Source organism: Diadema setosum, chromosome 20, assembly GCF_964275005.1.
Source record: "Diadema setosum chromosome 20, eeDiaSeto1, whole genome shotgun sequence".
NCBI lineage: Eukaryota > Metazoa > Echinodermata > Echinoidea > Diadematoida > Diadematidae > Diadema > Diadema setosum.
The window spans coordinates 15,326,031-15,353,435 of record NC_092704.1 but is presented as its reverse complement, the minus strand read 5'-3'; the positions used below and the strand labels follow the sequence as shown (position 1 = coordinate 15,353,435).

At 39.7% G+C, this 27,405-nt stretch overlaps 1 protein-coding gene across 1 annotated transcript in view; it reads right to left on the bottom strand.

The window, feature by feature from the left end:
• Nucleotides 1–14,407, bottom strand: part of LOC140243455 (uncharacterized) — a 77,850-nt gene extending 63,443 nt beyond the window's left edge. The window contains exons 1-2 of the mRNA XM_072323132.1: nucleotides 12,782–14,407; nucleotides 4,493–4,684 (exon numbers count right to left, since the gene is read on the bottom strand). Of these exons, the coding sequence (XP_072179233.1) occupies nucleotides 4,493–4,684; nucleotides 12,782–14,407 (1,818 nt within the window). The remainder of the gene's footprint in view (nucleotides 1–4,492; nucleotides 4,685–12,781) is intronic.
• Between the last annotated feature and the right edge of the window lie 12,998 nt (nucleotides 14,408–27,405).

Below are 27,405 nucleotides of genomic sequence, written 5' to 3'. Positions count from 1 at the left end.
ACTGACATATGTTATGGGTAATATTATTCCCGTTGCCTTTAGAAAGAGGCAAGTCAAGTGCTCTTTTATAACATTGCGAAAAAAGTGAAAATATGTTGAATTTTCTTTGCATTTTCTTTATACTGTTGTACACATATGACATCACGAGCCTTAGCAGTCTCCTCATCCAGCGGTTCCAACACAAATTTTTTTTAAATTCATAACTTTTGCATCGATTGTCCAATTTTCCTCAAACTTTCACTGATGTGTTCTACTAATATTGCTGCATTCTCTTAATCCTTATGTTAATGAAGGTGAACTTGTCCTTTAAACACATTCCAGGAAGTTGTGTGGCCGGATGCAGCTAAATGCATAATGTAACTGAGCAATTCTTTGTTAAAATAATGTCAATGACAAATCCTATCGTATCTTTGTCCTTGACGGTGGTATAAAATGCTACACAGTGTGTTTGTTAAACAGATCATGTGTACGTACGTATATCTTGTCCCAAAGAGTTGCCACGATCGTTCTCTGCAAAATCGTTTGGTACAACCTAAATCTCAAATTTGCTTGTATGAGAAGTGCACACATACTACTCTCAAAGTTTTAACACAGAAAGAAACTAATTTTGAGCATTTCATTTATTTACATTGGCTTCGAAATATCATTTTCCTGTCATTATACAGTGTAATCATTATCAGTGTAATCACTGTTGTCATTACTAGTAGTGTTGTGACAATTCTCCCTATCGCATATAGCTCTCCGAATCTGAACGCCTGTGGCGCTCTAATTTTTTTACCTTTAATTCTTGGGACAGTAACTTCCGGTTTCATGCGTGCGAGCTAACTCGATGCGCTACCGGCGAACATTTTTTTCCGTACATGGAAACGCTATGGGACATTATTCATCTTGCATCGTGATTGTCAGCCAAGGCAGCCGGCGCCGCGGCATGGCGAGCATCATGGTTCGAAGAAAATGCAGTCGACTGTGGACAGCAGGTACACGCGCCGAGAGTAGGCCCATAGCGTTTCCATTTACGGAAAAAAAATATTCGCGGCCTGTGCATGTGGTGCACCTCTACTGCTCGGAGCACGGATATTTGTCCAGTTTTTTCCTTTTAGCATCATCAGAAGTACACTCTGCTGCCTCACAGAAAAACCCCATGGTGTAATGGATAGTTATATTCGGGAAATAAACAAACTAAAGTCAAAACAAATATATTTCTTTGGATCCAAAACAAAGCTTGTAAGTTCGCCTATAGAAAAGCACACACGCAAATCAATAACCGGAAGTTACTGTCCCAGCCTGAGAGGTTCGATATCGGACGTATCGAACGATATCACTTGATATCGCCTTGATATCGGCTATATGCGATATGGAGAATTAGCCTCACTATCATTACTACACCTACATTACTGTACAATCATCATAATCACTATCACTGCCATTAAATCATCCCTGGCAATAGGGTCAAGGAGGTAGCCCTGAGGTGAAATAGAGGGGGGGGGGGGGGGGAAGTGAAATGACCATTTCACTATTTCCTTTTTTTTTTTAACAAACATGATGCTACATCATTACATGGTCCCTTGATACTTGCCTCTATGCACTACGATAAGATGAGATGATGATATGGAATGGAATGATATATGGAAAAAACAAAACAAAACAAAACAGTGTTTTGTTGACCTCCTCAACTGGCCATTACATTGAACAATGTCATTTGCAATAATCATATCCCATTACCAGCAAGTACAATCATGATGGTTGAAAATCAAGGCTGAAGGAGCTACCCCTTACTTCAGAGCATGCACCATGAATAACTAGCTTTATACAACAGTCAGGATTGACAGAGCTATGAATTACCCCTCCATCGCCCCCTATGCATACAAATATACTCTTCAAACGCATCACAGGATCTCTCTGTTTGATATCATACTTGTGTATCAAATATGGACTACACGGCAAGTCACTCATTAGACAATGGAACACAACAATCTGTTGCAATCAGCATACAGTACATGTAGGGCCTATTTACTGAATCTGCAATGTGCTGCAGTTAATTTATAACTGCATGTACAACAGAAAATGATATAATCTGCACGTTCTGCAGGGTAATGAAACCATATTGTGTTGATAATCTGCCAGTCATATGAAACCAGGAAGATCTCATGACAGTCAGCCCAATACCATATTGATGCAAAATATTAGTCTTTCTTACTCTCTGCCCCTCCCGCTCTCATGCGGTAAGATTTGAACATTTCAGTATGGAAAGCTGAGTGGACTTGAAATGAGTGTGTGACAGTATCAATGTACAGTGTACACATCTTTGGTGGGCTCTTATGGGGCACTTACATAGTTGTACTTTGTATTCAGCATGAATATCAAACTGTTTCATGAGGCTTAAAGGGTGTGTACAGTTCTGGTCGACGTGGGGATTTAGCTTTTAACGTTTTGCGAGATATTCAGAAACCACTCTATGAGATGTCAAAGAGCATGCAGTTCTAAGGGGTATCAAAAATTTATTCGATGAAAATCGGTTTTGAAATGGCTGAGATATCCATAAACAAGGTGAAACAAAGAGATCCTAATAAAGTTGTGGCATGTCGCCTTTTATTATTAGCACTTTTTGGGATATCTCAGCCATTTGAAAACCAATTTTCATCAAATAAACGTTGAATCCCTCTTAAAATTAAATGCTCTTTCATATTTCATAAGAGGCTTTTCATTATCTCAATTAGGAATGTTCAAAACAAGAATCCCCACCTCAACCCGTACTGTACAGTCCCTTTAATCTTAACATTCCGTGCCATTAAAGAGTTGAACATACTGTCCTCCTTGAATAAGAGAGTGAATGTAACATGTTAATACAGTTTGGCAATAGGGGGTATTCTGTGCAAATGAACAAACTTATAAAATAAATCCTAGACCTGGGGGGAGGGGGTGGGGGGGAGCAATGACAACAACGATATCTTTGCATTGAATTCAAACAAATTGACATTTGCATTCCAGGATGAGTGCAGCAAAATGCTATTGCATTCTTTATGTCACTTATCTTTCTGCTTCAAAGCAGGACAACACTGAACAGTTGACTGTGCTGACATATAAAACCAATTTAAAGAAGCAAGGAACAGAATTGTGAATTTTCACTTACTTACAGATATTCCTCAGCAGGATGAGTGATTTCTCATGAAAAAATAGCAAAAACCAGAATTTGCGATAGAACATGCCAAGTCCAATTCAATAACCATCTATGATTCAAATTTGGCTGATTTGTCACTTACTTCCTTCTGCCAAAAGAAGGGTGGTTAAACCCTGACCTTGTACTGCATAATATCTTATCACTCTGACTCTGGCTCTATGGTTGTTACGAACATTTTGTCAATTAATTAAATGGTCTTAAAAGCTACCCTTTTCCCCATAACTTTGCATTCTAATCACCTGCAGCAATATATTCACAACTGCTTGCAACAATAATGAATGCTCCCTGTTTACAGTGTACAATTACTCAATAGTCCACACTCCCTCTTCACTTCAACATGCTCGGTTTTATGTAAACACTTGAGTACATTTTAAGAGGAAGCTCTGTGGTCTAAATAGTGGGGCCAGAGAACAAACAGTGCATTAGTTTTACTAGGCAAGAGCTCGCACGAAGCTCCTTCAACCAAAAACATGACTGGGCATACTGAAATTGTGAAAAAAGAAAGCACTGCAAGCATTCAAGCACATGGCAGGAGATATTGTAGGTTTGCACGCAGCAAAACTCATTGTGTAAACTCACTGTGTAACATACCATGAAGTGATTTGTGTCAGTGCATCAGCGGTACACTGTAGGCCTATACAGGCGGTATTAGCAGACAGGGTCAATTTGAGGTCACAGAAGAAGGCGCTTGAACATGTAAGGGAAAGTGTTTCATGTGGATCCAGCACAGACTGTCCTCAAATTAAAGAGTAACTATCTCTCATAACTATAATTCATTAGGCCTAGCTTAACACTTTAAATACCCAATTTTCACATTCTACTGAGTCTGTTTCTGGTTTCATCAAATATAAAAGGTTGATTACTGAATAATGTGTAACTTCAATAATGTAAACATGCAGACTGAAAAGATATTTCTGTTGATGATCACTTATGTTTGTAAGTACCACCATGGATATATGTAAGTAGGACTGATACCATTTTGTTTTCTTTCAACTGGAAATGTCGAAATGCTGATCTTCATGCAATTTTCCTATTTGCACAACTAACGTCATAAGTTTTCAGCCAAAGGGTATGAACAGTGAAACCTTAAATAAATTATCAAGATTAATTTGTTCTCAACTTCAGTGACAATGCAAAAACAAAAACAAAACAAAAAACATGCACAAATTGAAGTTTGTCATTAATCAGTTGGTAGGGAGTTATGTAGAATCTACACAGTTAAGATTTTAATACAATTCTTGTTTCTGATTTCCTTTTTAGAGTATACAGTGTACACAGAGACAATGATCACGTGATGAAATGATGCCCGCTTACCGTGCTACCACCCTGTCGTGTCTGGCCCTTTTGCCCCAGGCCGGACTGATCATAGCCCCCTTTGAAAGTGGTCCCTGAGCCTTCGGGTAGCCTGACTGCCCAGTTGTTCCGTGTGACCGAGGGCTGGCTCTGGTTCTGGTCCCCATGGTTCCGGTCCCCATGGTTCCAGCTGGACTCTCGGCTCGGTGGGTACTGTGATGAGATCGAAAGGAGAAGGGAGAAAAGTATTAGACTTCCACATCAAGAAGAGTGAGGACAGCGTGTGATGACATAAATGGTATCCCGGGGTACCAAATAAAAATCAGCCATTTTGTTGAATTATTTATTTTTTTAAAAAGGTTGTACACTGGGTGCCAAAAAGAGGAAATTATTTTGGTGCTGGAGCTAGCGCGCGCTAGCCACTGCACTGCACTGCACTAAAGCACGTGCTAGTGGTATCGCAGCTTCCATGCACGCACAGTATAACATGCAGTGGCATGGGAATGCTATGTACACGCACACACAGTGCATGCATTTTTCTCTGGCTGTCCTCGAGTGGACGTGAGGTGGCATTACACAACGTGGTTACCCGGGGTACTACCGTACCCCAGGGTAACGCATGATGCATCATGTGCCCTTTTGCAACTAAAGTGTTTCTTCGACAGACACTGCCTATGCTCAATCATGCAGTGTAAAAAAAAAAAGCTCCAAACTTTTTGGATTTTGCAACAGACCACAAGTAAACCAAGCCTACAAACTTTCTCTAGAATATGCACTGAAAAGCCTTTCAATGTATTGCAAACAGAACATCACTATTGAAAATGACACCATTGTTATGATGATGGTAATGAAATGCTAATGATTGTAAGGATAACAATGCTCATCAATTATACTACAACCATTTTCATAACATCACTAAAGTACATTTCTGATTCCTAAATTCTCAGTTCTTTTAATACCATAGTTTTGTGGAACACGTACATACAATGTATCTTTTCCCCAAAACCTTTGTATTAAATACATGTATGCAAAGCCTACAAACTACGTGGTAATGTCAATGCAACTTCAGTTACATAAGTGTGTCTGCTTGGCAGACAGTACTGCAATGAATACGACAGACTCTGCACTATCTGTGATCATGCCGAGATCCCAGGCGGGACCAGAAGTTTCATCACAATGTATTCTTTTATTAGTTACACTATACAAACAAATTCTCTGTAGATGCACAACTGGTAAGTGTAAACTTATACATCACAAAAAAAAGGAAAAAAATATTAAAAAATCACAATATCTGTATATTATCATCAATAGGCTCCTACATCTACAGTGTATCACCTATTGTATATTGGTCATACTCATACTGTTGGGAAGCTGAGCCCTACACGTGTACAATTGTACTACCTGCTTCCTTTTTCAGTGTAGGGTATTGTAAACAAGTTTGGGAAATCAGTACAATTCTGTTCCTATAACTATCCCCCTCCCCCCCCCCCCAAAAAAAAAACAAAACAAAACAAAAAAACAAAACAAAACAAAACAAAACAAAACAAAAAATAAAACAAAAAACAAAACAAAAAATAAAACAAAACAAAACAAAACAAAACAAAAAACAAACAAACATAAGTTACATATAAAATTTGTGTATCTTATGACTTAAAGTACAAAAATGTACACAAGTTCATGTAATTAAGACTAAAGTTTTAAATACTGTAGCAAATCAGTATGGTTTAAAACTTTTTCAGACAAGACCAAAAAATACCACACAAGTTCTACATTATCAACCATATCTGAGCACTTTTGGCACATACATGTCTTGTACAACGTATGCTCTGTTAACAAATTTTTATCGTGGTAAATCAAATCTTACCATGTCTATTGCATAAAATAAGATTTGCAGCAATAGGGTTTAAAAAAAATATATCAGCCTGTTTGTCCAGAATTATTGTTCTATCTATGGTCAGTAATACCCAAACTACACTAGAGCTTTGAGCATACAATCTAATGGATTACATACACTGCTTTATGTACAATGTACTGACTGTATCCTGCATGCATTTGGCATACTACATGTAGCTCATAACATTGACAAATTCCCTTTCAGTGCATTTCAATTACAAACTGGTCTGTAATAGATAGCACACAGATATACATAGGTGGGACTACTGTATGAGAAAAAAAAATACATGTACTTCTTCACATTGCAGTCTACCTCTCTACAATATGTAGGATGTAATTGTAGATATGCTCTTCAAGTGCTTCTCTGCAAAGAAATACATTAGAACACATGGCAACATTCAGGAAATAACCGTATATGGTGCAAGCTTGCAAAACTATACCCTTATGTTGTCAAAACAATGACTGTGCACTGATGTTGACATAGTGCACAAGATCTGTCTCTCATATACTTGTACATACAGTACAATGTGGGATGTAGCTTTCACAGTACATACATGTACAATACCAAGTTGAACTGTGCATCATTTTCTCTGCCTTATGACACACTTCCAACACATGAGGGCTGACATTTTTTTTTTTTATTTATTCATTTTTTTTTTTTTTGCATTCCATTCACAGTGTTTCATTCAGGCGACATTGCAATTTTTATATTGATGTAAACATCAGTCACATAAGGTAGCAGTTAATGATTCCAACATTGTTGTGGTAAAACTATATCCCATCCCTTCCCCCTCACTTTTGTTTCCTACCTTATCTTCAGAATGCGGACAAAACCTGTGGCGCAACAGGATGCAATACATCTGTACTAGAATTACATGGTTTTGTAATACAAAAGAAAAAAATGAATGTTCAACATCATACATTGCATTGAACAATACAAACATTACTACTACATATCTTGGTGCAATGTAAAAGATCAGCAGCAATAACAAGTCAAACAGGATAGCTACAGATGCTGACCTAATATTTTGTAACACAAGCATCACAATTCATTAACTCATTGAAGACTAGTCCCGAGTATACTCAGGCAGTTACCTATGATGGAAAATGTATATCTAGCAAAATCAGTTCATCCTCAACAGGTAAGGATACATTGTATTTATACAATGTACAGCATATGGACATTCAGACTATTTCTTCACTGAAAATCTGTTTGAATACTTTGCACAACTCTTTGGAAAGGGGTGATTTCCAATGATGAATTTTGGTAATGATGATAAAAAAACTAATTTATAATGCTACAATTGATAAAGTAGACATTTCTTTATACATGCAAACACTTGTATAAGGATTCCTATTCTATCTTTGTGTTCCTTTTTTTTTTCAGGAAAAACATAACTGAACAGAAAATCTAAAAAATTTGATTATTCTTGCTACAAGTCAGAACACATTCTGACCGATGAGACTACAATAGACATACACTGCTCACAGACAATTTTTTTCCTGTTTTAACAATTCAGAAGAGAATTTATGAGGGAAATATCAAAAAGAAATAAACTGTGCAGGCACAAGTGCGCTAATATGCCTGCTATTAAAGATAAATATATGATGAAAAAAAGAAACACACACACACACACACACACACACACACACACACACACACACACACACACAACACTATAAAAAAAAAACTGTTTCCTGCTATTGGAAATCTACATGTTGGATCCCTAAACTTGAATTAAGCAGATGACAGCCACACTTTCACTTCAGAGAATATGACACACATGCTTTGTGTTATTAAAAAAAGAATGTTGTGTTATTTCAAAAAACATAACCAAAACACACACACACACACACACACACACATAAAGCACACAGAGAAAAAAAATAATAAAATGTTACCCAGTATTAAAGATCATACACATACTGTATATTGGATGGATCCTTGCTTGGAAATCACAGCTGACGGCTATAATTTGAGAAAAGATGTTTTGATTTGTGGCCCATTTTGCTCGATTATGTATCTTTGTGTCCCTCGAGCATAATCAATCTCATAAATGAATCATCTCATTTGCACAGTAATTTGAAAATTTGACTGAAGTTAAAACTGGTTAAGTGTTGTGTCACAATTGATTTACTGAACTTATGAAAACTGAATTTTATTAAATATCTCTTGCATTACAGCAAACACTATGCAATCTTTAAGCATCTGAATAAAATTCAATTAATTCAAATATTGTGTGCGAAGTATCTTTCCCTGAGCTTTCACTGCACCACGCTGGACTAAATTGGATCATATGTTTCTTGAATTATTGCTTGGAAGAGAGATTTAATAATACAAAATATCAAAATTTCATTACCACATTTTAATACCATTCTCAATTTCTTAGCTTTCTTGACATAAATGTAAAACCTGCTCATACAAGTACGTGGCCGAGCAGATACATTTGTATCATTTTGACACAGCAAAAGCATTGATAAGATAAAGAATGCCTCTTGTGCTATTCGGGATGAAGACATAAAAAATGGAGAGAGAAGACCAGTTTGAATGCATGCCAAGATACAAGAAATGCCAAGTCAGTCCATCATTTCCTGTCATATCAATTATTCATCTGATCCTGCTCCTCTCTGAGAGATCCACAGCTTTGTGCATGAAACATAAAAACACTCAAGATCATAATAAGAATGCGACGGAGTGCCAGAAACCGACTAACAACTTTGAGACAAGGGGTTTCTTGAACAAGTAGAATATGGGATTACTTGCATTTTGTGTGCATGTGGGGTACACTTCTAGATGAGAGGATCTAGGAAAAAGAAAGCATTCCTTGGAATACCTGAAACATTCAATGATACCATCCTTCTCAGGAGTATTTCACAAAGTGCCTATTACTGGCTAAGGTGCAGAAATTTGCTTTCGTGTGATAGGAGCTTGCCAACACCTTTTACCTGGTCCAATTTTTTTGCATCTTCTTTGCCATGTCCCGTTTTGACACTCCTGGACACCCTGGCTATCTTGCCCAACTTGGCAGTCACGTGCGCCATCTTGTGGGCCATTTTCTCGTGGAAGCCCTCGCTGTCTGACAGGCAGCCATCGCTGGCGCTTCGACCCTTCAGAATGTAAAGGTGCCGCTTCTTGTGGGTGGTTGGTGTGGTCTTGTGTTTGGACTCCCTAGCTGGCCGCTCAGGACCGATAGTTTCGGATGCTATCGAAGCACTGCTCCCTTCATCTTCCTCATAGATGGCCTCCGAAATGCTATCAAGCTCTGATAAACTTGAGGAGAGGCCCATGGGGAGCCTTTGAGAACTGTTGTCACCATTTGCGGCTCCCGCTTCATGGCCTTCCCTGCGTCGCTCCAAGAGGTCCACCCTGGTCTCAAGAGCCTGCAACCTGGCTTCGACCTCACGATATGAAGCGATGCACTTCCTTACAAGAGCATCCTCCTCTCCCTTCCCCTCACCATGGTTGATGTCAAGCCCCTTTGGCTTGAGGAAATTGCGGCCATCTACCATTTCATAATCGTGGTCGGACATATCGTCGCTTCCTTTGCAAGTATCTGTTCCCTCCTCCCAGTCAGGCGCACCTTCAGCACTCTCTTCCAAAGCTCCTATTCGTTTCTCCACCTCCACCACCCGTAGCATCACTTCCTCCTGTCTGTCCACCACCTGCTTCATTGTGCTCACATCGCTCGCAATGCTTTCTTGGCGCGGATCGCCATCACTTGAAATGTCCATGGTTGTGAATCTGAACTCTTTGACAAATAACTTGACAAAGCCAATGATAATATATCCTATGCTTTCTCCTTTCCCACCACCAGTCAATGCAGGAAGCAAAGGAGATCGAAAGCACAGTGTTCCAGAGTATTTTGCTAACTACAACCTGTATGCTTCCTTTTCGAAACTTGCTTTCTGTGTTTGGAGTCTTGGCTCTTTGTGACTATTGAAGAGGGATGTACAGTATCTCTGTTGCACTGACTCCCTAAATCCTAGTGTCTCATACAGTATTGTATACTACTTACCAGTAATTTCCTTATTCATTTGCATTTTCAGTCACGTGATGAAAAGGAATTTGGATCATCAGTGTTTCCTGCAGCAAACTGAAATGCTGGTCAGATGGGACGTACTGTACTTTGTATGCATACACTTTCTTGCAGTTCATCCCTGAAAAGTTCTTCGGTTCAGCCTCTTCAACCTACACTACACGGTAACCTTGGATGTCAGTCACAACATTACACAGAGTATACTCCTCTGCTTTACAGTGCTTTTACCACAAACACAAGCAGAGAGAATCACGTAAACAAAAACTAAGCAGCAGCTAGCAAAACACTTTCACAGGAACTCCTAGGATGACATGTTATGGTTCATTTCACAATACTGGCATGTGCCTGATATAAAAAAAAAAAAAAAAAAAAATACTGTACATGTGCATTACAAACCTATACAAGCAAACAATGTCAACAACTGATTAAAAAAAAAGGAACAACAAAACAGAGGCCTATATGCACTATGTATTGTACCTGACAAGGAACTTACAGTGTCCTTTAGCAATGCGAGCCACATATTTCTGAAATGTCACTTTATATGTATACATAAGAATAGACATGATTCCCCAGAATACTATAATTACTGACACAGACAGCAAACCAGGAAGGAAAGTACATTTGTACTCCAAGACCAAGCTTGGGTATCAAAGCATGCCGTAGTTTAGACAAGTAATTTTACACGATGGGGGACAAAAGATGACTGCATGCACTTAATGGGAGTGTTATCCTTCCAGGCACTGCTCTTGATTGGTTTCAGGACTACTTACTGAAACTGGTCCCTGATTCCCATAGCTGATATACAGTAGATGAACATTTAATTCATAAACATATGATTTGCAACATGCTTTATTTGTTGTTGGCTTTTGCACTTTCTCTTGACAATGTGTTTCCATTTGTTTTGTTTGTTTGTTTGTTTGTCTTTTGCACACTCTTCTACAAGTAGGTACAGCCTTTTAAGATGACTACAGTTGTACACGTACTTGCAGCTTATGTTGATCTACAAAATCAAGTAATAACAGGCGTATTCATGACATTGGCAATTAAATACAAAATAATTCACATTATTTATTATACTATTTTACATTGTAAGTGTACATCTGCTTTCTTTTATTGAGAAATATGAAAATTTATTGAAATGAAATGAAATGAAAAGAAAAATCAATATCCTGGATTAACACAACTCACAATTAGGGCCAGAAAAATGAATGGGGACCTGCCTACTAAAAATGACATGAGATCCTACACTATAGTTGCTCAAATACTTACTCACAGAAGTGGAATAAATCTCTTCTGAAATGCCCTGGCATGCATTGCTGTAGATACACTGTATACCTAAATCAGAATCTCATGCATATTATGCAGATTATCATCATTCAAGCGTTACAGTTCATTTTGTTCCTCACTGATAAGCACTGATGCAGTGCAACATACATTAGTTCTCAGGAGGGCTCAAAATTCATCTTCTACCATTTGGAAGTTGCTTGCAATATCAACGGGTCTACCAAGAAACGTGACGGATTGACGCGCTTTGCTGGGATATTGAGGTGATATGGAGTGTTTGAGATTAAAGGGGTAAAATAATTTTGATCGTAGTACACAACTTTTATTCCTGAAGCACCATCTCCATTCAGTAGTTAGTAGGTGGAAAGTTATGCGATTATTGATCATGCCCTAGCAATCACATTTTCCAACAAGCGTCCTGTACATTAATTGTATATGCTATTCGCTCTAGTATGGAAGATTGGTGGCTCTTGCTGTGGCCTGATTTGTTGACTATCGATAAGCGATAAAGAAAAATTACGTAGCAACCACGATCAGTAAAGCTCTGAAACTGCAGTACTCCCGACAAACCTTTTTGGCTTATATTTCACATTCTCCTTGTTGCCCACCTGAAATCATGCTATTACAGATATTATTTCACACATTTCTTATGCATACAACCTGTATGTGTACATTTTGGAGCTGAAATCAACAATTCTGCAGGCATATATGAGACTTATGTTTTCACTTTAAATAAACTTCATGCATGCTACTCGGTAGAGATACAGGTAAAAGGGCACATAAACTGGGAAGGGTGCTAACCACAGCTTCTAACATACACTGTACCCTTCTTGTCACATAATAGGGCAGTCAGTGCTTTTAACACAAAATATTTGCTGTAGAGTAAGATTTGCAAAATAATTTAAGCACAAACATTCTTTCTCGGAAATACTGAAATATGGCCAGAAAGGCTTCTTTAGATCTATAATTATCTATGAATAATAGATCTATAAAACTACATGCAAGTAAACATCACTTAAAATTGGCCGAATGAAAAAAAAAAAAAATAATGCTAACTGCACATACCTTCCACTCTTACAGTAGTCTTTGTGCTTACCTTGGGAGGTAATGGTTGATCATACTCTACAAAGTCAGGAATGGGTGGTTTGAAGGTGCTGGTCAAGGCGGGCCTATCATAAAGTAGTGGCTCTGCTGTCTCTATGTTACCAGATGCCAGATGAGAAACTTGATAGGCCTCAATTGGTGGCGGTGGTGGAAGGTTTGCCATAACTTCCTGTATATCCTCATACACATGGTCTTTGTATTTTCCTTGCGGTCCCGCACTCTGTGATCCAGACCCTTTGCATCCAACCTCCCCGAGTTCATTGGAAGGGGTGCCCTCTTCTTCCTCAGATGGACAGAGTGTATAGTATTCAATACCCTCAGTCGCAGGATTTTGCGAGCTGAGGAGGCTGCCTTCATCCTCGTCCAACGGACAGAGCACAGCATACTCCCTGCCCTCTTCCATGGGGATTTGCAAGTTGTTGTTACTGCCACTGTCACTGTCACTGTCACTTTCATTTGAGGTACCTCCCAAATTCTTGGTCAACTGCTGTGATGGTCCTGCTCTGTCCGCACCAATGAGATCATATTCGTGTTCACTCTTGACAGTGTCTCTCTGGGAAGGTTTTGTCACCCTGATCACCACACTGCTTCCCTTCCGATTAAATGAAGGGCTTTTCTTGGCTGGGTCACCCCACACAACATTTTTGGGAGCATCCCCCAAAGAAGCAGACTTAGTAAGAGCTTTCTTGGGCCTAAAGCCCTCCGCTACCCTCAAGTTGCCCTCATCAAGCGGTTTCCCTCCTTTGAATTTGAAGCTTGCCAGCTCCTTGACCATTTCCTTGTTGGAAGGCGCATTCTTGCCAAACTTGCTATTCATATCCCCACCTTTGGGGTCACCTTCTTCCTGATTGCCACTATTCTTATCTCTTTTGCTATCCTTGGCATTGTTCTCTTTCCCCTCATCAGCCTTGTGCACAGACTTGGATTTGAACCTTATACTGGCAAACTTTCTAGTTATCCCCTTTGGCTTTTTAGCACTCTCTGCATCTCCTTCTGGACCATCCTCCACATTCTTTCCTTTGGGTTCCTCTGCCTCCACGCCCCCCTTTGATATACTCCGCCTTCCACTGCCTCTCCTCTCGAAAATGAAGCGCCCAGGCAATCCATGGATGTTTCCGGGTTGGCCCTCACCGAGAGTCTCCGTGCCCATCTTTGGGGAGTATTTTGGCGAGAACTTTGGTGACTCTCTGGGGGAAAAACCATTCTCGCCTACACCCAATCCTGCACCAGCGTCCGCTATGGCAACCGACATTTGCACATTCCGCAGGTGACTTGAGAGTTTGTTTCGAAGAATAGGACTTCCTACTACTGAGATGTCATCCAGTTTTGATGCTGCCTTTTTGTCCTGAGGCTGTGTGTCTACATCCATCGTTCCCTTTACATTCTCCTCCCCTGTGGCTTTTGCTTCGAACTTCCCACCTCTAGGGGCCTCTCGGACACTCCTCAGTCTTGATTTCACCCTCTTTAATTCTTCCGAGGCCTTTTCTGGTTCAAGCCCGGGAAGTTTGATGTTGTCGTTGTCATCTGTTAGGGCTTTCTTGCCTCTGAAACTGGAGCGAGGCCTAGTATTTGCACCTTGCTTTGGCTGCACCACACGCTGTTCTCCCTTGGCAGCCATGGCTAAAACATTGAAGTAACTGTTTTACACTTGTGTATCATGCAGAGCTTTAATACAAACTCAATTGATCAAGTCAAGCATAGCCAGTAGTTCCCCTGCGATGATAAAGAATGAGGAAGTCTCATCCATTCCAACGATAAATCATACTGTGCTCACAAAAAGTCACACAATCACTAGTAAACCTAGTACATGTTGTTTGAAATACAGCAGTCTGTAATCTCAGTGCAATATGGTTCCAAAGTTCTTGTTTGTTGATGAGCAAGCAGCCACACTGCGGGAAGTTGATCTCAGTAAACCAGCCTTGCACACCACTGGTACCTTTTCTGTGACAGACACTGACAATCGCCACACAGCCAATGCTGCTTGTGCGACACCAAAAATAACACTTTAAAGTACTGTAACAGTGGCAAACACTGCACCGGTTCTGTCACCAGCACACATGGGTCACACGTATACCACCAACTGGGTGAAAAACTTCTTCATTCTTCACCTCCTCCAGTTCCCCAAACTCTGCTATTATGAAGACCAGCATGCAAAAGAGAAGTACCGGTACTGGGCACAACTGAAATATTGCCAAATCAAATTCCAGTTTTATGCATGCACAAGTTCTCCCTCCACAGTTTAGAGCCTTTTGTGTACAAAATCCAATGAATAAGAGGGTTCCACAAAAGCTGGCTGGGCCCGAGAAAAAAACCCTACAAAGTAGAGAAGTTTTTCCTGCTGTTGAAGAAACAATCTTGTGCACTTCTCACAAAGCTTCATTCTAATCACTCCCACAAACGTTCAATTGGCAATGCTACGCTGATCACCCTGTACCTCCCATTCAAAGTCCAGCTATTTTTTGTCTGCTTCTTCTCTATTCTTTCTTTCTTGAGTGTGTCTTTTTTTTTTGAGACACACTTCCCAGTTCGGAGGGGTATCATGAACATTAAAAACATAGAAAAAAAAAACAACACCAAAAAACCAAGAACAAACAGACGGTATGAAGTCACATGATTCTCTTAAAGTGCAAATAACTGAAGGGTGAGAGCTTGCAGCAATGTCCGACTGGCCATGTTCGCACTGAAGAGCACTGTCCAGGGGAGTGCATGAGTTGACAATGGATTTTCCTGTTTTGATAAAAACTTTATAGGATATTTATAGTGTTCTGTCATCATGCCACAAAAGTACACTTTCACTTTGAATTTTCAGAAAGCAATTCATCTGTCATGAAGTAATAAGTATAAGTTTTTAGCTTATCGACATTGGTGGTGGAGGCAAACTTTATCACCTTCTCTGGCACATATTCCATACTGTCATTATGTCACAATGGAATAATGGCTAAAAGATGAAATGAGTGTGTCTACTTCAGCGGTGTCACCTTGTGGTTGATTTATGGCTTGGTACAAATGTACACTGTATATCATAAAGGCACTGCTTCAAAACATTTCAAGTTTGAGAAATTTGAGATTGCATGGTCCCATGTATGCAAACAAAGTGTCTGATATTGTGGAAATTTGACAGCTAAAAACAGTATGGCTGGCACTTAACACTAAGTGCTTCAAGAATCTAACAATCTATTTTACGAATGAACAGATTTAGCATACACAATATTTCTCTTAAACAGCAGTGTAAGAATGAAACAATACATTAAGTGCTTTATTAGCATGGTGATGCTTCTTACACAGATCACTTGACTGTGACGGCATCATTCTCACAGCTTTTGTTTGCTGGAATTTCACTGGAATTAAAAATGATCATGCATGTACAGCTTAGCCGGTGAAATTGAGAAAGTTCTAAAACTGAGTCACCACAATGATAAACAGTATCTTTAATGTACAGCATTTCACTTTATCTCACCATGAGATACATTGTCTGGTACACATTAAACAGAAAAGATGTTTCTATTTAGGCACCTACACATTTAACCTTTGAAATCACGGGATGTCAATATCTCACTCAACCACACCATATGAGCAATGTGTCATGAATTCTAAAGAATATGTGTGCAAGTCAGATATGTGGTCCTTTAATTGTTAAAATAAGTATAAAGACCTACCATTTGTATGTCAGTTCTTTCCCAGGGCTGGCAAGCACTGCATTGTATCACTTTATCTGCTGAGAAACTCTATGATGTGCACCATTTCACACAGTGTGCAACACAGGGTGCATCTACCCGTACTACGCTGATGTTGAACTATCGATAAGATTTGAATCATACACTTTGACATCACTTCAAAAGGCATCAAGGCTGAATTACGTAACTTACATGAAGTGTGAAAAAAAAAAAATCTGTGTTGTGAAGTAGATTCACTGAATTATCACAATGGATGCAAACAAACGTACATGTTTGTCTTGAATCTTGCTGATGTCCTCTTCATTTCTCCATCCCCTTACATCATTTTTATATCTGCATCGTGATTCTCAACCACGAAATGTTTACAAAAGATAAAAAAAACAACAACAAAATACTTCCCTTTAATTCCCCTTGTTCTTGTCATTTTCTATTGCACGATGGACTGTCACAAATGGTTAGGCTATCAAATCTCGGAGGAGGGGGGTAATAGAATCTGACTGATGTCGCAGACTGTTCACATTCCTGATTACCTCAAAGAGGAAGCAATTGTTCGAGACAAGTCATTGAAGGGCAATTGACTTGATATGCTAGTAATGACCTCCCACTGTCACCTAACGGCGGGGGCTCCGGCTTATTTCTTTCTCGCTCGTCCGGCGGGCCGTGGAGAAATGTATCAAACACAAGCGGTGCTTGTACATGGTACATTGTGACAGACGACGGGACAGAAATACCGCACATTCATCCCAGTGATGAAGACATCACACTCTCGAAATGACAGCAGTATGGCTCTGTTGTGACTCCCCTGTAAGCATGGCAGAGATCTATACACAGCTGTGTGCATACTACAGAATATTCTACAATTGTAATGGCTCCCCCCCCCCTTTCATCTTTTTTTTTTTTCCTGTTTAAATGTAATTCATTGGATATTTTGTTTCAAGGACTTGTTTTCAATGAAGTTCCAAAATGTACTTTATCTTGAAAAGATATCCAATAGAACATACAGTACATTTGTATAGTTGTAAATGGCATACAGTATTGTAATGTATTAGTCTTGTAGTTTTGCCCAAACAGATGAATTTGTTACTAACTTGATCTCATCTACATGTAATGCTTTTATGAGGTAAGGTTGCAAATAAAAAAAAAATATAATAATATAAGGGGGAAGGAGCAATTGAACAAATATATATCTACTGTCTTAAAATATTGAAATAAATTGTAATGTATGTAGGCATACAATGGAGTTTTATTACTGAAAATACAAAGAACTTGTTATGTAATGTGACATCTGGACAGGAAAAAACACAATGTCAAGGGATAGTTAATCTCCAGGTTTGATTATTCTACAATGTAGATGTATTAAAAAAAACCCCAAACAAACACTTCTGTATTAAAGTGGCAAATGTGTTCTTTTAACAAGAGACCCGCGGGTCTAGCGCTCACCTGAGTATCGCAAGTTCACCTTTCACGCAGTCACTAATCTAAATTATTCACAGCTCTACTAAAATTTGACCAGGCATTCTCAAGTAGAAGATGAAACTAGAAATGTCGCTACAGTGACTGGTTATACCCCCGCCAAACAACATTTCATAAGCTTTGGTCAAAACAACATTTCATAAGCTTTGGTCAAAAAACTGAGGAAGTAGTTAAATCCGCAAGATCTTTCCTTGATCTTCTGCCATTAATATGCCGTTACCATGGCAACGTACTTTCGGGTACTGTCGAAAAATGCGTCTTGCACATCTACAACCAAAGGCACACATCTGTACCAAGTTTCATGGAAATTGGGCAAAAACTGAGGAAGTAGTTTGCAACACAAAATTTTCCATCATTTTGGCTCATAATATGTGAGCTGTTACCATGGCAACATACTTTTTGTCACTGTCAAGAAATGTGTCATGCTGACCTATATCCTAAGACAAACATTCAATATGAATTCCATGAGAATTGGAAGAACACTGATGAAGCAGTTTTGCCATGAAGCATTTTGCCCTATATTTTACCAATAACATGCCGTTACCATGGCAACGCACTTTTTGCCACTGCGGAAATATGTGTCTTGCACATTAACATATTCAGATGAACATCTGTACCTAATTTCATAAAAATTGATCAAAAACTGTGGGAGGAGTTCGCGACGCAAGATTTGTACCCATTTTTGCCCATAATATGCCGTTACCACGGCAACGTACTTTTGGGTACTGTCAAAAAATACGTCTTACACATCTACAACCCAAGGCACACATCTGTGCCAAGTTTTATGGGAATCGGTTGAAAACTGAGGAAGTAGTTCGCGACGCAAGATTTGCAACGGACCGACCGCCCGACCGTCCGCTGATTCCTATATACCCCCTTCAAACTTCGTTTGGCGGGGGTATAAATATATTGTACAATAAGGGCCCAAATTTTTTAAGATTCCTTAATTTGGGGGGATTGGGGCCCCCTGGGGCCCACTGGGTGGGGCATGGTGCCCACTTTGATAAATTGGGATCCTGACCCCCCAGGGATGCTACCTGCCAAGTTTGACGAAAATCCATCATGAGGTTTTCAGGAAGAAGATGAAAATGTACAATTCAGGCCCCCATTTGGACCTTCCCAACCCCCAACCCCCCCCCCCCCCCCCCCCCCGCCCCCAAGAGGGGCACCCCTGGATCTGCTATGAACAAACTTGAAACTACAGTCATTAACGTACTCACTCATAGTATTATCTTAGCTCTATAACTTCTGATTCTAGAGAAGATTTTTAAAGATTCCTTTATTTTGGGGGGTTTGGGCCCCCTAGGGGCCCCCTGGGTGGGGCATGGTGCCCATTTTAACAAAATGAGATCCTAACCCCCTAGGGATGCAACCTGCCAAGTTTGGTGAAAATGGGTCATGGGGTTCTCAAGAACAAGATGAAAATGTACAAGTTAGGCCCTATTAGGACCCCTCCCCACCCCCCTCCCCTGGGTCACAAGGGGGGCACCCCTGATTCTGCCATGAACAAACTTGAAACTACAGTCATCAATGTACTAACTCATAGTATTAACTTAGCTCTATCACTTCTGGTTCTAGAGAAGAAGATTTTTACAGATTCCTTAATTTTGGGGGTTTGGGCCCCCCTGGGGGCCCCCTGGGTGGGGCATGGTGCCCATATTAACAAATTGAGTTCCTAACCCCCTAGGGATGCTACTTGCCAAGTTTGATGAAAATTGGTCTTGGGGTTTTCAAGAAGAAGATGAAAATGTAAAAAGTTTATGCACGACGGACGATGCACGACGGACGACGCACGACGGACGCCGGACGAAGGGCGATCGCAATAGCTCACTTGAGCCTTTGGCTCAGGTGAGCTAAAAACCAAACCACCACTGTCAAGCTAATTTATGTTAAGAATAACCATTCCTTCTACATAATGGCTACTACATGCACATTGTAACTTGTGATACTCATAAAGGGGTCATCTTCCCTATAAATGGCTGAAGTACTGTATACTCAGCTAACAGGAATGCAAAACCAATTTTCATCAAAAAAAACTTTGAGTTCCTCTTTTAATTGCATGCTCTGTAGCATTTCATAATGTGATTTCTAAGTATCTTGCAAAAAAGTTGGGCTAAATCATCACCTCAGCCAACACTACTGTATGTACACCATATATTTCGCGAGTCTAAATTTTCGCGACTCGGGAATTCTCGACGATTATGCGAGTGGTTAAATTCGCGATCATGGAGTCCTGTACTGAATGGAACTAGAATTATCACTGAAGGTGATTAATACCCCCGCCCCTAGTGTTGCTTTATAGTATGTGGTGTCATGAGGGCAATGACGTTAATACCAAGTTTGTGCATTTGTCGAATTGGAAACAGAATAATTTTAGTTTAGTGTACAATTACAGAGTTGAAACTGAGTATAAACTTACAGCAAATGGAAACATGCTTTCCCCCAGCACTTAAAGACCATCATACACACCAAATTTGACCTTCATAGCTTGAATGGTTTATTTTGATACAAAAATAAGTGGTTACCATGGCAACACTTTTTCCTTAAACTAACACATTGGTGTCTTGCAAAACTACACTTCTAGATCATGATACATACTAAATTTGACTTCAGAAGATGAAACTAGAAATGTCGCTACAGCGACTGGTTATACCCCCGCCAAACAACATTTCATAAGCTTTGGTCAAAACAACATTTCATAAGCTTTGGTCAAAAAACTGAGGAAGTAGTTAAATCCGCAAGATCTTTCCTTGATCTTCTGCCATTAATATGCCGTTCCCATGGCAACGTACTTTCGGGTACTGTCGAAAAATGCGTCTTGCACATCTACAACCAAAGGCACACATCTGTACCAAGTTTCATGGAAATTGGGCAAAAACTGAGGAAGTAGTTTGCAACACAAAATTTTCCATCATTTTGGCTCATAATATGTGAGCTGTTACCATGGCAACATACTTTTTGTCGCTGTCAAGAAATGTGTCATGCTGACCTATATCCTAAGACAAACATTCAATATGAATTCCATGAGAATTGGAAGAACACTGATGAAGCAGTTTTGCCATGAAGCATTTTGCCCTATATTTTACCAATAACATGCCGTTACCATGGCAACGCACTTTTTGCCACTGCGGAAATATGTGTCTTGCACATTAACATATTCAGATGAACATCTGTACCTAATTTCATAAAAATTGATCAAAAACTGTGGGAGGAGTTCGCGACGCAAGATTTGTACCCATTTTTGCCCATAATATGCCGTTACCACGGCAACGTACTTTTGGGTACTGTCAAAAAATACGTCTTACACATCTACAACCCAAGGCACACATCTGTGCCAAGTTTTATGGGAATCAGTTGAAAACTGAGGAAGTAGTTCGCGACGCAAGATTTGCAACGGACCGACCGCCCGACCGTCCGCTGATTCCTATATACCCCCTTCAAACTTCGTTTGGCGGGGGTATAAATATATTGTACAATAAGGGCCCAAATTTTTTAAGATTCCTTAATTTGGGGGGATTGGGGCCCCCTGGGGCCCACTGGGTGGGGCATGGTGCCCACTTTGATAAATTGGGATCCTGACCCCCCAGGGATGCTACCTGCCAAGTTTGACGAAAATCCATCATGAGGTTTTCAGGAAGAAGATGAAAATGTACAATTCAGGCCCCCATTTGGACCTTCCCAACCCCCAACCCCCCCCCCCCCCCGCCCCCAAGAGGGGCACCCCTGGATCTGCTATGAACAAACTTGAAACTACAGTCATTAACGTACTCACTCATAGTATTATCTTAGCTCTATAACTTCTGATTCTAGAGAAGATTTTTAAAGATTCCTTTATTTTGGGGGGTTTGGGCCCCCTGGGGGCCCCCTGGGTGGGGCATGGTGCCCATTTTAACAAAATGAGATCCTAACCCCCTAGGGATGCAACCTGCCAAGTTTGGTGAAAATGGGTCATGGGGTTCTCAAGAACAAGATGAAAATGTACAAGTTAGGCCCTATTAGGACCCCTCCCCACCCCCCTCCCCTGGGTCACAAGGGGGGCACCCCTGATTCTGCCATGAACAAACTTGAAACTACAGTCATCAATGTACTAACTCATAGTATTAACTTAGCTCTATCACTTCTGGTTCTAGAGAAGAAGATTTTTACAGATTCCTTAATTTTGGGGGTTTGGGCCCCCCTGGGGGCCCCCTGGGTGGGGCATGGTGCCCATATTAACAAATTGAGTTCCTAACCCCCTAGGGATGCTACTTGCCAAGTTTGATGAAAATTGGTCTTGGGGTTTTCAAGAAGAAGATGAAAATGTAAAAAGTTTATGCACGACGGACGATGCACGACGGACGACGCACGACGGACGCCGGACGAAGGGCGATCGCAATAGCTCACTTGAGCCTTTGGCTCAGGTGAGCTAAAAACCAAACCACCACTGTCAAGCTAATTTATGTTAAGAATAACCATTCCTTCTACATAATGGCTACTACATGCACATTGTAACTTGTGATACTCATAAAGGGGTCATCTTCCCTATAAATGGCTGAAGTACTGTATACTCAGCTAACAGGAATGCAAAACCAATTTTCATCAAAAAAAACTTTGAGTTCCTCTTTTAATTGCATGCTCTGTAGCATTTCATAATGTGATTTCTAAGTATCTTGCAAAAAAGTTGGGCTAAATCATCACCTCAGCCAACACTACTGTATGTACACCATATATTTCGCGAGTCTAAATTTTCGCGACTCGGGAATTCTCGACGATTATGCGAGTGGTTAAATTCGCGATCATGGAGTCCTGTACTGAATGGAACTAGAATTATCACTGAAGGTGATTAATACCCCCGCCCCTAGTGTTGCTTTATAGTATGTGGTGTCATGAGGGCAATGACGTTAATACCAAGTTTGTGCATTTGTCGAATTGGAAACAGAATAATTTTAGTTTACTGTACAATTACAGAGTTGAAACTGAGTATAAACTTACAGCAAATGGAAACATGCTTTCCCCCAGCACTTAAAGACCATCATACACACCAAATTTGACCTTCATAGCTTGAATGGTTTATTTTGATACAAAAATAAGTGGTTACCATGGCAACACTTTTTCCTTAAACTAACACATTGGTGTCTTGCAAAACTACACTTCTAGATCATGATACATACTAAATTTGACTTTAATTGCTTGAATGATGGAAAAGTTATTCGATCTGCAAGGTTTTGGTAAAATTGTGGTTACCATGGTTTGTGTGACAAACACAAAAATTATGAGTTCCACACCTATACCTCAGGGCCATAATGCCTACCAAATTTGGTTTCAATTGCTTCAAAATTGTGGAAGTTGTTCACTCCACAAGATTTCGAAGAAAACATGCAGTTACCATGGCAACGCTTTGTCAAGTACAAACACAAAGAGTGTCTTGCATAACTACACCTATAGATCATCATAGATACCAATTCTGAAATTGATTGCTTAAATACATTGTACTATGGAAGTTATTCAATCCACAAGGTTTTGGTAAAATCATGGTTACCATGGCAACGTATTGTCCGTTAAACACAAAAAAACATGTCTTGCACATCTATACCTCAATATCATCATTTATCCTAAGTTTCATTTAAATTGCTTCAAAACTGTAGGAGTTCACGACGCAAGATTTTGCAACAGACCGACCGACCGCCCGCTCGACCGCCTGCCCGACCGCCCGACCAACATCACGGTGATTCCTATATACCCCCTTCACACTATGTGTGGCGGGGGTATAAAAATGTTTACACGTATGTACAGCTGTACACCATTCGTCACATCCACATCGGGATCAGAGTCAATATTTTCGCGTGTCTTTAATTTCGCGAATAGCACCTGACTCGCAAAATTCGCGAAAATAAAAACATCGCGAAATATTCAGCCTATACAGTATATCATCCTTTTATGGCAGGCCTGAGAAGCAATGAATCTTGTCATTTTATTACAAATATTTGGCAAGAAAAAAAATCTCGTATCAGAGAAAAGACATCAGCTCAAAGCAACAATAACACCGTGTCTTTCAATGTTACTCTATCAACAACAAGAACAAAGAAATATGTTTATCACCATACATTGTAACAAACAAGATTGAATTTCATATTAATTTATACACTTTTCCTTCATCGCTGTTCATTCTGTAAGATCTACAATGTAGGTCTGTGGCTCTGACCTTATGCCTTATCAACTGTGACACATTGACCCATTGTATATAGGCAAATCAGCTCTACACGAGAAAAAGATAATTTATCTATATTTTAGTCTGTTTAGGATCCAGTACATCTACAGTGTATACATCTATCTAGCTGTGCCTGACTGATCTCGCAATCAACAAGTAGTTACACAGACAGCCACATGAGCGCACATATGCACACCCTGGTCCTATCTGTATAGGGTTCCAGTTCAAGAGATTGTAAAATGTATCAAATGTACACTGTACAACATTGGGCAGGAAGAAACAAAGAAGCAAAATGACATCATAATGTTACTGATTTGACACACACACTGTGCAAATCATGAACATCAGGTACATTGTACAGTGCACCAGGATATGAATGCCAGCCTCATTATATCCCATTTGCTGATTGATTCCAAAGTGCGATGTGCCAGCAAAAAATCTGCCAATTTGGCCAGCTGGGATAATGATGACTCACAGTCGGGCTTTTAATAGAACGTAAAAAAAAAAAAAATGGAAGAAAGCACCCACGATTTATCTAATTCATCCATCGTTTTAGCGCAGGAGCATTCCTCGTCTGGCACGAGAGAGCGAGTATTGGCACAGGATATATGACTTTCCTCATAAACCTCGCGGCTGTCGAGGAGTATCATGGGCTACCACATACACTTGTACAGATGGAGCGAGTACTACCATTAACCAGTTAAAGTGTGAAATGGTGATGACAACATTATTGCCATGTAATCAATAAACAGTTCCCCAGACAATTTCATCTTGGCTTAATTTACTTTAAAAATGACTCACACAAGAACTACTCCTCCTACAAAACACATTTTGTTTATGTTGACATTTATCCTGAGTGCACTGTATCGTTCTTAATACACTTTTTACACACTTGTACATGTATGGTGAATATCTTTTTAAAAATGATCTAATTTATTGAGATTACTTTATGTGAGTACCATGTGTGTTATGGGGTTTTATTGGCACTGCAGCTACAACTGTACTTGACATCCTATGGCATAACATGTACACGTACATTTGTATGTTCTTTCAGTTTGGGTGAAATTCTTTGCCCTTCATCACGGGCATTGCTGCCATCTCATCCAGACACACTCTTGTAACCCTTTATGTATGTTCGTTAGCGGAATCCTGAACATACAGTAACAAAGCACACTGCTGCATGGGAAGGACTGTACAATGTAAATGAGTATTCAATCATGTACACATGTACACCAGTATACTGGTACTCACTGTAATAAATGACACAAAATATGTTTTGTATCAATCACTGCACACACATCGAGAGAAATAAACATCATCGTCAGATTTGCTATATTATCCCACACCCACTGGCCTCAATCAAGATTACCATCTCAGTTGTCATTTTAGACAATCGACAGCATACAGAATAACCATGTGACCTTTACAGGCAATCCACTGTGTCAAAGGACATACAGTATGATCAGGACACAGTCCTACTGCAATAAATAGCGAAAGCCTAGCATTATATCAGTGAAATGGCTGATGAATACTCACAACAACAGAGAGGTCTTTGAAACTCAAACAATACAATAAAGACAATTTTCCCCCATCCCTCCAGACCAAAAACATTACATTGAATTAAATGACAACATTTAAACAAGCACATTGATCAGGCCTTTCAATATATCTGATATAATTATAAACATGCAGGTTGTATACGACAAGTCCTACATTATACATTGTACATCTAGTGGTCTCTGAACACACCTAATATTGATAATATAATGAATCAAAGTGTGTGTACAATACACACACACAAATACACACAAATATCTGCTTCATAAAAAAAAAAAAAACGACAAGCCATAAGGTTCTTATGAAATGACATTCGAAAACATATTGAATTTTGCATAGCTATGAAATGTATGTACAAGAGCTTTATCCTTGAAATGACTTTTAAAAAAAAAGAAGAAAAGGTAGAAATTCAGGCTGAATACATGATCACAACTCAACTTGCTATGGATATATGTTATTTGTACATACAGATAGGATTTCCCATCTAAAACAGTCAACGTGAAAGGATACTTAGGGCCATATGATTCTGCTACATGTACTGTCATATGACAGAAAATATTACTCAATTCCACAGATGGCCATAGGCATACATTGTACATATGATGAATCTGAGTGCTCCTAAAGCAAACACAATATAGTTTACATAGTGTGACGTGATAGACTTTGGTTTCCCAATGGATCATTTGACTAAAAGGATTTTATAGTAATAAAAACAATCACACAAGAGATCTACAATGTACTGTTTCCTCCAGCAGGCTCTGTTGAAATTAGGGTCTGATGTTCTAATCAATCAGTAACACTATTGCTGGCAGTGGAATAGGGAACAGGGCACCAAAATTTCAGAGGACTTTATTCTTTGCAACTGATTGACAAATTGCCCTGCATCGACCTTAATAAGCACTGAATTGATCAGTGTTTTAGTAGTAGCCATGATAAAAAATCATGGGCGTACATACTTGAGCAGGATTCGAACCCACGACCTCCTGATCACCGGACAGGCGTCATCTCCACTAGACCACCGAGCTTTCGCCCAACAGCAAGTGTTGGTTCTAAACCTTATAGTATGCAGCGGGTACTGCGTAATTATTCAAATTCATGAAATTCTTCCATCGAGATGCTTTCATTGCAACTGAAAGGACTTTATTCTGTTTACAACTCTTATTCCATCTGACCTGGAATGTTCAAAGAGATTTCAACATTTGTAAGCTCTCATCGTATTCCAAGTGCTCATCTTTGTACAGTGCACTCCCGCTTTAACAAACACGGTTATAAATAGCAAAATTCTGGTTACAACGAAGTAAAAAATTAGGGCCGTAACGCTATCCACTCTGTGAATTTTTATTGTTTGTTTGGTTAGAACAAAATTTAAATATAATGAAAGAAAACTGCCGGTCTCAAGGACTTCGTTATAATGGGAGTCCACTGTATTGCTGTTAAAATGAAAGTTGCTGAAAGAAATGAATCACACAGGTAGATTCAAAGGTAGAATTGTAAACAATCCACACACGGGGAGGCTGCTGTATGACCAAGAGGTGTATTGGTGGGTGTGGTCTGCAGCAGCGGGGGTCTGAAGGCAAATCCTGGCAGACTGATTTGGGGTTATTGCCCCAAATACAACACTACTCGGATGCCAGTTTTAAAAAAGCAATTCAAAACCTGTTCAAGTTAACTTTCACAAACAGTGCAAAATCATATGTTCTGGACGGTAAAAATATCATAGAATAC